This window comes from Cariama cristata, unplaced genomic scaffold (assembly GCF_000690535.1).
Source record: "Cariama cristata isolate BGI_N322 unplaced genomic scaffold, ASM69053v1 scaffold40194, whole genome shotgun sequence".
NCBI lineage: Eukaryota > Metazoa > Chordata > Aves > Cariamiformes > Cariamidae > Cariama > Cariama cristata.
In genome coordinates, this window is record NW_009613134.1 from 423 (window position 1) to 11,894 (window position 11,472).

The 11,472-nt window shown below is 52.9% G+C and overlaps 2 protein-coding genes across 2 annotated transcripts in view; both read left to right on the forward strand.

Annotated features, from left to right (window-relative positions):
* The first annotated feature begins 8,733 nt into the window (after nucleotides 1–8,733).
* On the forward strand, nucleotides 8,734–9,802 carry LOC104160694 (C-C motif chemokine 5-like). Its single transcript, XM_009698889.1, has 3 exons — nucleotides 8,734–8,806; nucleotides 9,081–9,195; nucleotides 9,703–9,802. Exons 1-3 carry the CDS (start codon nucleotides 8,734–8,736, stop codon nucleotides 9,800–9,802), a joined length of 288 nt encoding a protein of 95 aa, XP_009697191.1.
* A 1,072-nt stretch (nucleotides 9,803–10,874) lies between these two features.
* The window catches only part of LOC104160691 (E3 ubiquitin-protein ligase TRIM39-like), a 4,988-nt gene continuing 4,390 nt past the window's right edge, over nucleotides 10,875–11,472 (forward strand). The window contains exon 1 of the mRNA XM_009698885.1: nucleotides 10,875–11,312. Within this exon, the coding sequence (XP_009697187.1) occupies nucleotides 10,875–11,312 (438 nt within the window). The remainder of the gene's footprint in view (nucleotides 11,313–11,472) is intronic.

Here is an 11,472-nt window from a genome sequence, read left to right on the forward strand (position 1 = left end):
GAATCTCTGGAGAGGTGTGTGCTTGGGCGGGAGGCTGCTGCAGGAACAACTGGGAGAGCAGAGCAAGAAGGATAGGTAATTTCTCTGGTGGCATTGACAGAGGGGCAAAAAATGGTTATAGATGTCTGAAAAACAAGGAAAGAGAAGCGGGAGAAGGTTTTCACTTCCCCTGAGCTGCTGGCAGATTGATGCTCTTTGATATGATCCAGGCTCATGTTTCTGATCCCTTCCCTCAGAGGCTTGTGCTGGGGCCTTCTTTCAACCCAGTGAGTTGCTGGACTGTGGCTGGCTCCTGTGGTTTTGACCAGGAACCCTGTCTCATGCTGGAGGTCAATTTCCCACTGAGACCTTTGCCAGAACATGAACATATCTGCAAAATACGGACAAATCAGTATTTTTACGAAGAGACTGACAATTCTCTAAGGCTGCTCCCCGGTTGATCCCCAATGATGGCAAAGGGGGCTGTGCTGGCGGCATGCCAGCTGGGTTCCTGGATCCTTAAAAGCAGGTTACACAAGATCAGTGTCTTTGCTTCAGATGGGGAGTATTTGTGCAGAACTGTCCTGTCTGCCACTGCCAGGGATGATGGAGCAATCTGGGAACAATTGTTTAGGATGTGGGTTGTCAGGAGCTCTTGTGCAAGCAATGCTCCCTGTGTAACTCACTTTTGTGGCTTGTTTTTCAGCTGAAACAATTGCTACACAAGCACCTTCCTGTAGCTGCCCAGTGGGATGTGTGAACAGGCTGTCTGCATGATAGACCTTGCCGATCTCTGTGCCTTGGATATCGGATTCACAGCTGATGGGAAATGGCCTACACTGTGCCGCAAGGCCATATGCTCCCACCCCAGCTTGTCTCAACTCCCTGTCTGCCTTCTCTATAGTGTACTTTCTGGAAACTTGCCTTCTTCCTTGGGGCTGGTCCCAGGGGAGGTTTAATGGGTTTAATTCAACCACTATTGCAGCGAGGTGATTAAAAATTGAAGAAATGAAGTCATTGCCGAATAGAGATGGAGGAAAGAAAGAACAGAGGAGGGCATTCGACAAAGGACAGCAAGGTCTTTGTGATCTGCCTACCTTTCCCACACCTCCATCTGGCTAAAAGCATCCTGCTCCTGCATGACCTCTCCAGCATGCAGGCCTGGATCTGGGAGGGCTGGACCTTTAACTCAAGGCAAGGGACCACGACGCTGAGACCTGTGTTAGCTGCTCCCTCTTACTGAAGAGCAAAGTCGCATTCTCTTCTTCCACGATCAGGGCTGAGTGCCCATTTTGGGACCTGGGCTGGCCAACTGAAGAGACTTCTCCTGCCTGAGCAGGAGAGGACGAAGGCAGCTGGATGAGGGCCCGAATGGGCTGTTTCTACCGGCTGTTCCTGCCTCCTCCAAGTCAGGGGCTGTAAAAGGATGGAGCCGGGATGCAGCCCATGGGCAGCTGGTCAGACCACCCTGGGCTGGCCCAATCCACCCTGTAGCTCTGCTGGGTTGTGCTGTGGGGCTCTGGCCCAGGCTTGGCTGCTCTGCAGGGATTTGAGGGAACTGTGTTCTGGTGGGACCATGCACTTTGTTTTCAGGCTGCTCTACAGGGGTTTGGAGGGCTGCTTTCCAGTGGGAGAGAGTGCTTTGTTTTTAGGCAGGTTGAGAAGTGCTCTGGGAGAGGGGAAGGCACAGGGCTGTTCCTGTGTAGGGTCTATTCCTCTGCCTCAGGTTTCATGGGAAGATGACAGAGAAGGACTAGTGAGCAGGGCAGAGGAAAGGTGGGTTGGGCCAGCAGGTCCCCTCACACAGCAGGTCCTTTTCAGAAGCCATGGCTGGGTTTCATCTGCTCAGATGCTCTGTCTTCCTCTCACTCCTGTCCTGCAGGCTGGACTGCAGCCTGGAGGCAAAGGGGGACAGGAGAGCCTGTCATGGGGATGTCTGGCCTTTGTGGGGACAGACACCATCTTCCCCAGTGCCACCCACTCCAATGCAGCTGCTTTCACATTTCTTGGGCAGGAGGCCTTGGGCCATCGAGCATGGTCACCTTCCTTGCTTTCAGTAGCTACCTGGGATGTCTGCACCTGAGTGTCATCTGCAGGGAGCAGACCATGGGTTTGGTGTCTCCTGGAGCACGAAGAGGACGGTGTGTCTCCTCTCTTCTTCTCTTAGGGCAGCTTAGTGACACCCAGCAAACACTGGCTCAGGCTGGGCAGAGACGACTGGAGCTGGTCTTTCGCTCCGTTGCAGGGCTCCATAGGGCAGCCTCCCCTGGCTGCTCACATGCTCTGAGGCTCCTGTCCATAGCAGCCCTGAAGAGGGGCTGCTCCCTCTCTGCCAGGACATTGCTTCTCAGCTTTGTCTCAACCCAAAGGACCTGCAAGCAAAGGGGAAGAAAATGTGGCAGGAGAGGGGCCAGAAAGGACTGCAGAGGCCGTGGGCTCTCACCGGGGCTGAGGGATGCTCTTTTCCTGGGGGCTGGGAGCTAGAGGCTCCCTTTCCAACCCCCCTCCCCAGCCAGAGCCGGGAAAGCCCCAGGGTGCAGCTGCAACACTCCTCACCCTCCCATGGCCTGGCCCAGGCTCAGGGAGAGCACAGATCTCCCTTGTTTCAGCAAGAAAACAGAAGCACAAAGAGTGCCACAGTCCTTCCTCTGTTATCCAGCTGGCTGCGCAGGAGCATGCGGGCACAAGGCTCTGTGCAAAGATCCTGCTCTCTTTTCCCTCCCGGAGGTGAGATCCCAAATGAACCCCCTTCAATCCCCCTTTTAGACGCCCCAAGGCACAATTTCCTGAGCCTACCCGAGCAGATGAGCCATCCCTGGAGGGCACATCTTCTGGAAAGCCACGCAGGGGGAGGGCGGTGGCAGTGACAAGCCTTCCACAAATGGAATTCTGCAACCAGAAATACAACTCTGCCCTGGTAACAGGGCTATTTGTTCAGAACCTGGGACAAAAACATCTTACGAGCCAAAATTCCTACCTTGTGCAGGGAGAGGGCAGGGTCTCAGGTGCAGGGTGGTGGTCCAGACCCAGCAGGAGAGTCCCTGGTGAAGCAAAGAGCACTTAGCACAGTGCATGCATGTGGGAGGGTGGGGTGGATGTTCATCTTTTGATCCCATTTTTTAAAATGCTTTGGACAAACCAGATGCTGCTGCTGAGTCCTTGTCTGCTCATGCTGCCAAAAGAGCCCCAGGGCTGCTACGTGGGGCAACGAGCGGCAAAGGGAAGGGACGGTTCTGGTGCAGGAGGGCTAGCTCCCACCCAGGAGAGCACTGGAGGCAGAGCAGCCACTTGATCGGGGATTGGGAGAGTGTTTTGGAGAGGGCTGCTTAGCTAAGGAGTGTGAGGGTCCATGGGGCCCTCACCTCTGTCCTGGGCAAGGTCTCCTGCTTGCCCAGGTTTTTTTACAAGGAGGGATGTAACCCCAAAACATCATCAGCTGTGTTCTCTGCACTAAAGCTTCAGCAGCTGCCTCTGCTTGTCCAAGAATTCAAAAGCAAAGCTGAGTGTGGTTTCCAGTCCGATCTACAGGAGAAGACCTGAACTCAACAGGGACCTTGGGCTGTGGTGCTGCAGGGGTGGCTGCCTAGGTGAGAAACTTGCTCTCGAGCAGGGCATGGAGGTGGGAAGTGTTTGCTGTCTGCTGCGGAGCTTCCCTATCGCACGGGCAGCAGGTCCAGCTGGAGCATTGCGCTGAGCTCAGCATGTCAACCCTGGGGTGACCACCTCGCACAGGCTGCTTGTGCCAGGAGCAGGTGGTGGGAAAGTCTGTTCTCTCCCAAGTTAGGATGTGGCAAGCTTGCTTTGCTTCAGTTATGAGACAGCCTTTGGCTGACAGAACGTGATCACTGAGAAAAGGCTTTCTGTGTATGACTTGGGGTGTGTAGGACCTTTGTGCATGCTGCAGAAGAGTGTGGGTAGTGAACGAGGCAGGGGCTGCAGGAAGGCATGGGCTGTAGATCTGGAGAGCCAGCCTATCCCTGTCTTACCTTTATGGTATGGGCATAACCCAACATTCACCAGTGCTCTTGTGGAGCATTGTCTTTGTTTTCTAGATTCCTGAAATCCTACAGTCTGACATGCAGACATCACACGTACCTCCAGCTGAAGACAACAGGAGGCAGACTTTGCAAGTGTAAAGTACCACGTAATGCCAAGTGCTCAGAAATGTCACGTCCTGGATGTCTCAAAGGTAACACCCAAATGTTTTTCTCTTAGTTTCTCTGAACCTCAGCTGCCATAGCTAAAACAATCATGCAGTGCCTTAGCTGCTGGGCAAATCCTGCTCATCTCCAGGCAGGTTGGTGCTCGATGCTGAAGGCATCTTCAAGGAAACAAGGGTACATATGCATGGCTGTAATTTGGCAAAGGTAGCCTACGTCTGTCCTTGGAAGTACTACCAAATTTTTGTGAGGGCCATATCCTGACATCGGAGCCAGCCACCTCCTGCTCTTCAGGCTTTTGGTCCAAAAGTGAGACTTTTCTAGGTGCCCCAAATTTGTCTTGGAAAGTTGCACAAACTGCAACAATATATTTCTGCCTTGCTGTATGCTTAGAAGCTGTTGGTGTCTTTCTGCTGACATTTAGCAAAAACATTCATCTAGAGGCATATCTTGATACATAAATTTCAGTCCAGGGATTTCAATGCAATTTCACAAGCTACTTTATAGACCTTACAGTCCTGTAGGACCAATTGTCCTGGGGAATCAAATATGAACAGTCCCAGAGGATGCAGACATCTAGCCCAGCCTTAGTATCTCCAGATGTGGCCACAGCAGACCCCTTGAAAAGAAAGGCAATCATTTGTGCTGCCTCCCTCGAGTGCACTCCTAGCCTCTAACCATTCTCATTTTACAAATCTTGAGCTTATCACTTTGAAATACAAGCCCTGACTAAGACACATGGAAATTTTCTTGTGATCACCATGTCCTTCGGCAAGGAGCTCCTCATAGGAAGATCTCCTTCCTTCTGTTCCTTTTGAACCTGGCTCTTGCCAGCTTCATTTGACGGTCCATGGTTCTTCCTCTGGGACAGTGAATAATGGCTATTTGTCCCTCTTTCTAGGCCACTCATCATTTTGCAGAGTTCAGTTGTCATGCTGGAAAGTCTCAGTCCATCTGGAAAATACCTTTTCATATGTGAGATCTTGCTTGTCTTTCTTGGAGCTGCACCACCCTGCCATCACTGACTTCCCCTAGTCATTCTCTTTCTGTTTCCAACTGATTTGCTCCCAGTTAAAACCAGGATTTCCTGTGTTAGTGATCTGGCAGCTGCCAGGGGCACTGTGATAATGTGATCCCCCAGACATGACTCCAACCTGAGTTGGTGTCGTGGAGCAGGCTGCCTTCAGGGCTAAGAAAAGACTTCCTCCTGCATCGCAAACCTGTTCTGGTGATAGATCCAAAGATACCATGTGTGGTTTCTATTGAAAGCTGAAACACCATAAGGCAGAGGTTTTACAGACTCCATAAATAGCTACTATTTAGGATGTACGGTATGAAGGAGGTTTTAGAAATCAAAATATTTAGAGATTTGCATTATTTGTCTTGGCAGGAAGGAGCAGCCAAGACTGAAATACGAAATCTTCCTTCAAGGAAGGAACAGAGTTGAGGAAAACAGTGAATAGGGGGAATAACAGAGGTGTCAAGACCTCCAAGAATTCCTTTTGCAATGAATGGAAGCAGGAAACACAGCCTGGTATATCTGAAAGGAGAGAGAATTCATTGAAAATGTCTAGGCACATTTATATTCCTGATAGAAAATACTGATTTTTCAGAATGAATCTTGACATTTCCATCAAACCCGTGTTTGAGTATTGCAAGGATATCCAGAACGTTCAGCTAAAAGCAACTCCAAGCTCGGCTGTGTTGGTGTGAGCTGCATCAGTGATGACATCTCCAGCTCATTCCCCAGCCTGTTCTCCTCCTCTCAGTTTTATTCTAGTCCCTGTGTGGAGACGAATTAAGATTTGTCTGAACAGGGACAATTTGTCTGTGCAAATGTTGCATCTGAAGGCACTGGTAGAAATGGCAGGAGCAGGGGAATCAAAGTGGTAGACATTGGTGGCACCTAGGTTAGCAGGTCATCAGTGCATCATGATCATCTCATCTAGTCTCATCTCAATCTGATCTCAATCTCATCTTTCCATGTGGTTTCCCAGTCTGCCACTCAGCCAGATTTGTCTCCAATCCTGTTTTTAGCACCCCCAGCCTCAATCTGCTGTCTGCTGCCTCAGGCAGGGGTGTCAGTCTTGGTCTGTTATCTTGGGCACGTCAAGCTGTCACATCTCTTGTCTCAGGCAGCACATTGTCCGTCAGTCACACATGGCCAGCCCCAGTGGGGACAGGGGTGTGCAAGGGGGCCAGCACGGACCAGGGAGCTGCTGCCTATACACACTGCTCCCTACCCAGCAACCCACCTTCACCTACGCCTTCCCCAGCATTCCTCAGAAGCAACTGGGGAAAAAGGGTGCCAAGAGCTCCCAGAGGTGGGGGAAGCGTGGGTGCAGGGTGAGGGGAGTTGCTTATGGCTAGACTGGAGGTGCAGCAAGGCTGAATTGGGCATGGGGATGGAGGGGAGCTGCTATGTCTCTGCCCCAGACGTCACGGGAGCAGAGATGGGTACACGTCACAGGAAGAGCTGGAACGGGGAGACAGAGGGAGTGCGGAGGTGCTGTGGATTTGGCATCGTGGCTTGGCACACACCTTCCTTCCAGGCTGGCCCTGCTGTTGCTGGTACTAACATCTCGTGCCAAGCATGCTGCAGCCTGCCTGGCCCCTTCCTGGCAGCTCACTGGGACAGCCATTCTCCCAAGGCTCCCTGCTAGATTAAACTAGATGCTTCTGGCAAGATGAGCAACTCCTGATCGCTCAAGGGATGGACCAGCAGCAGTCTAATGTCTTCCTAGCCCCACTCTGTGCAGTGTGGGGGTGAGTGGATGCAGCCCAGGACATTGGTGGTGGGACTTCATGCCCCTGGAGGTGCAAGGTTTCATACTAGCATCTGAATGGGCTCTGGAGCTCAGGACAAGGGGGATTATAGAGCAGGCAGGATCCGAGATGAATCCTGAGATCCTCAGCTGTTCAGAGATGGGTACTGTGAGTCCTTCTTTGCCACAGGCAAGTAAAACCTCAACCTTGATTCGGACTGTCTTGATTCACTCTTGCTCTGGGAGTTTAACCCCTCAGCATGATCTGGGATGGCAGCAGTCCCATTGATGGGGAAAGAGGGATGCAGAGAAGCGAACGAATGTGCCAAGGCCTTCCCTGCTGCAAAGGCAAAGCTGGGGACTGAGGGATGGCTGCAGAGGAAGCGTGGGCTGTGGGCTGAATGGAGGCTGCCTCCTTGCTGTATGATGGGAGATGCCTGTCTCTGCTAAGGAAGGCCTGGAATCAACTGTCCTTCAGCTGGTCCAGGGAATCTCTTCATTTCCTTTCTAGTTCCTCCTCTGGGTTCCTACAAGGCCACCACTTTGGGCAGTGGTTTCTATTTTGTAAGCTTCCTCCTCTGTAGAGGAGCTAGATCCCCTTCTTCACTGGACCATCACGAAAGGCAGCCTGCTCATGTGGCTTTCTCACTGCAGCTGTGGTTGTCCAGCACCCGGTCACAGTCACTACCACCATGAAGACCTCAGTCTTCCTCTACTCTCCTGAGACTTTATCCACAAGCCTTTGCCTGGAAGTCAGCAGAGCCCTTCTGTAGGGATGTAGCATTTCCAACAGGAATTTTTCTGCCCGTGGAGTGATACCATTCCTACCCAAACAATACCAGCTAAACCAGCAAATCTCTTCTGTATGTGTCTGTGGCTGCTGGGACAATGACAAAGCAATGTCAGGAGGGTGTTGATTCTACACTGCTGGAACCAAATAATCATCTAAGCTAACTCTGCTGTTCCAACACGGTCATGAGCTTCTAAAGCTCTTTGTAAACATTAATGGCTGATTCTTATATCCATGGATAATATAGTGCTATTTTAGCTGTCACTGATATTTGTGAAACTGCAAACAGAACAAGTTTCCTAATGACTCACTGCAAGTGATGGTCAAGGACAGAAGAGGAACCCAGAGCTGGGATGACACTGTGCTCTACCCTCTGCTCTGCACACTTACATACTGACGGCTTTTTGAGTCCCATGGAGAAAGCCCCTGTGTCCTTGGGACTGTGCTGGAAGCGGGGCAGGGCATGGCTGCTGTGTGCCTCGCCAACCCACTGAGCGGGCAGGCGGGGAGGGCTGCCTGACTCATCGACTCTCCCTGCTTCAGTTGCTGTGGGAGAAGTGAATTGTCCCCTGTTTGTCTGTGATGCAGATATTCTAGGAAACATGACTGCATGACAGCCATGGTCATTCTCCATCCATTGCCATCACATGACTTCTAGGCAAGAGGTCCATCTACTGATCTGAACCATTGCTTCTAGGCTCTCTACAGAGTCCTTTGGTCAGGGGAAATGAAAAGAGAGGTCATATCCTTTTCTCCATCATTTTGTGGTATATCATTATATAATATGCCACATCAGGGCACTAGTCTCATTGGGGCTCAGGGCACTTCCCTCCACAGGACTGCGTGGCACCCTTGACACAGCACTTTTCCCATTGTGTCATGTCTTTCAGCAATGTTTCCGGTGTGTTTCCGTCCTTGCTCACTGTCTCCCTCTATAAAGCGGGCTGAACCCAGGGTACAGCAAGGCATCAGGTACAGCAAGGGGCACTCTGCAGCAGTCTAGCCTGACTCCTACAATTTATCTCCACCCAACAGTAGCATGAAGACCTCCACAGCTGCCCTTGCTGTACTTTTTGTGGCTGTCCTCTGCTACCAGGTCTCCTCTTCTCCAAGTGAGTCCAAGCTCTCCTCTCTGAGAAGCTCTCTCCTCTTTCTTTCTGCTGTATAAGGCCTAGTAATGCTTGGCAGCTGTCCCTTCTGAGCATCTTCTGCAGGAAAGGAGAGGCATGTCTTCCTACTCTTTGGCTCCCTGAGAGAAGGATGGCTCTGGTGGGAGCCCATGGTGGGAGCAACATCTGCTCCAGTGGGGACCTTCTGGTCTTCTGACCCTGCTTCTCCCCACTGGCACTTTTCTGGTTTAATCAGAAAACTTAACTTCTCTTCCAGATTCTGTCAACTTTTCTGGTCCCTGCTGCTTCCAATACATCACCAGAGCATTTCCCTCAAGCCTCATCAAGAGTTATGAGTACACGGGCAGCCACTGCTTCAAGCCAGCTGTGATGTGAGTAGATCTCCTGACGAGATCCTGGGGGCCTCTGCTCTGTTGAAGGGTGGCAGCACCAGGAACCCCCACATCACACCCCATCCTGCCAAGGGAAAATACCAGGCTGGGCTCTCTCACATTAGGAGAACAGCCTGGAAACATCTCAGAGGTCAATCCCACATCCCATGCAGCCAGTTTCTGGACCTCCCTATTAGGTTTGAGCAAAAAGAGCTTTTGCTGGTCACCTTCCTCATCCCCAGATAGCAGGACCCAGGCAGGATGGTGTCTCAGCTGGAGTAGGCATGCTGGGGATGACGTGGTTTAAGTGGTAGAGATCAGGACACCTGTAATGACATTAAGCAAAGCCCTCACCCCATATTTCCCTGGGGCTGTTCTGCAGCTATAGAGGTGTCTGGTTTGGTGAGCTTCACCGGTGGCAAGGAGCAGGTGGTCCCTCTCCCTCTCCCTCTCCCTCTCCCTCTCCCTCTCCCCTCCCTCTCCTCTCAAATGGATTTCTTTCTGCAGATTTATCACAGTCAGAGGCAAGCTGATCTGTGCCAAACCTGATGATAAATGGGTCCAGGCTATCATGAATCACCTAAAGAACAATGCAGGCAGTGGATGAGGACTGCCCTGCTCCCTCCAAGCATCAGCTCTGCAAGGACCTGCTTTCATGGGCACCAGTGAGATACGTCCCTGCTTTCTTATTGCCTGTGAATTTGGCAGACCATTTAATACAGTGTTTAGCTCTTCTATTTAAGTTTATACAAAGGCATTTTTAATTTATTTGGCATTTTCAGTGAAACTTTTCATTCTGATTTGTACTGATTGTGTTGAAGTTATTTTTGTATAATAAAAAGGAGCAAAACATGCAGCTTCTCCCACTGGCTCTCAGGATGCTTCACAGAGGCTGTGGTGGGCAGCGGCGGCTAGGAGGAGGTCCAGGCTGACACTGGATGGGTTTGCGGGGTGGTGGGGTGGGTCCTGGCTGCCCCCCAGCTCCTCCATACTGCACACCCCCCCAGCACGGTGGATCATTGCTCATCCTGCTTGCTCCTGGCAGGGCTCTGGGCAGCTGCCTCTGCCTCCTACCCCTTGCCTGCCAGGCTGTCCTTGAGCCCTGCCCTGGTTGATACCCAAGCTTGCACCTCTCTGTGGTGGGTGGGCGTTGCAGGGGATGTTTCGGTGTGAGCGGTGGCATGGTAAAGCACAGGAGTGACCGAGCTCGGCCAGCGCCTTCCGGCAGCTTGTGAGCAGGGAGCGGGCAGGCAACACTGGGGTTTCTGCTGCAACCACGGGCTCCTTGGCTCAGCAAATACCAGGAATGACCCCGTCTGCTCTGCCATCCCAGTGCCTGGGGTTATCTATGGGCACAGATTATTTCTGGCGGTTCCTAATTTGTCCTGCTCTCCCAGCAGGGTTTTTCTTTCACTTTGACCTGCTGGGGCAGGAGGAAGCCCCAGCCTTTAGGGCTGGCTGCAGCTATCCTGGCCAGTGCCACCCCCAGCCGGCACGGAGGCTCCCATGGCTGGTGCTGCACGGCAGCAAGGCTGGCTTCTCCTCTGGGCTTTTGTGGCACTGCTGGTGCTGCCTGAAGCTACCGCAACCGTGCCTGCCTGCGAGCTCTGCCAGGTGCTGCTGGTTGACCCTGGGGGAAAGGAAGCAGCCAGCGAGGCCGCCCGGCTGTGGAGGCCACCATGGCCCTGGCAGGTGCCCTGGAGCGGCTGCAGGAGGAGGCCATCTGCCCGATCTGCCTGGAGTACATGAGTGAGCCCATCAGCATCGACTGCGGGCACAACTTCTGCCAGGGCTGCATCGCCAAGCACTGCCAGGAGAAGGGTCTCTGGGCCGATGGGCCCTTCTCCTGCCCGCAGTGCCGGGCCTCCTGCCACCGCAGTGGCTTCCGACCCAACAGGCAGCTGGCCAACATCGTGGAGAGCATCCGGCAGCTGGGGCTGCGGGGCGGCCTGGGGACGGAGTCGGAGCTGGAGACCCCACTCTGCACCCAGCACAATGAGCGCCTCAAGCTTTTCTGCGAGGAGGATGAGGAGGCCATCTGCGTGGTGTGCCGGGAGTCCCTGCACCACCGCCTGCACACCGTCTACCCCCTGGAAGAGGCTGCGCATATGTACAAGGTATGGGATGTTGGGGTGCCGGGAGTCCCCGTCCTGCCCTCACACACCTTGGGCACACTGGCACCAGGGGGATCGGCTGCCAGGACTCCAATTCCCCTCTCCCAGCAGCCCTGGCAGCACCGGTGGGAAAGCAGAGGCAGGGGTGGCAGAGATGGTGGCA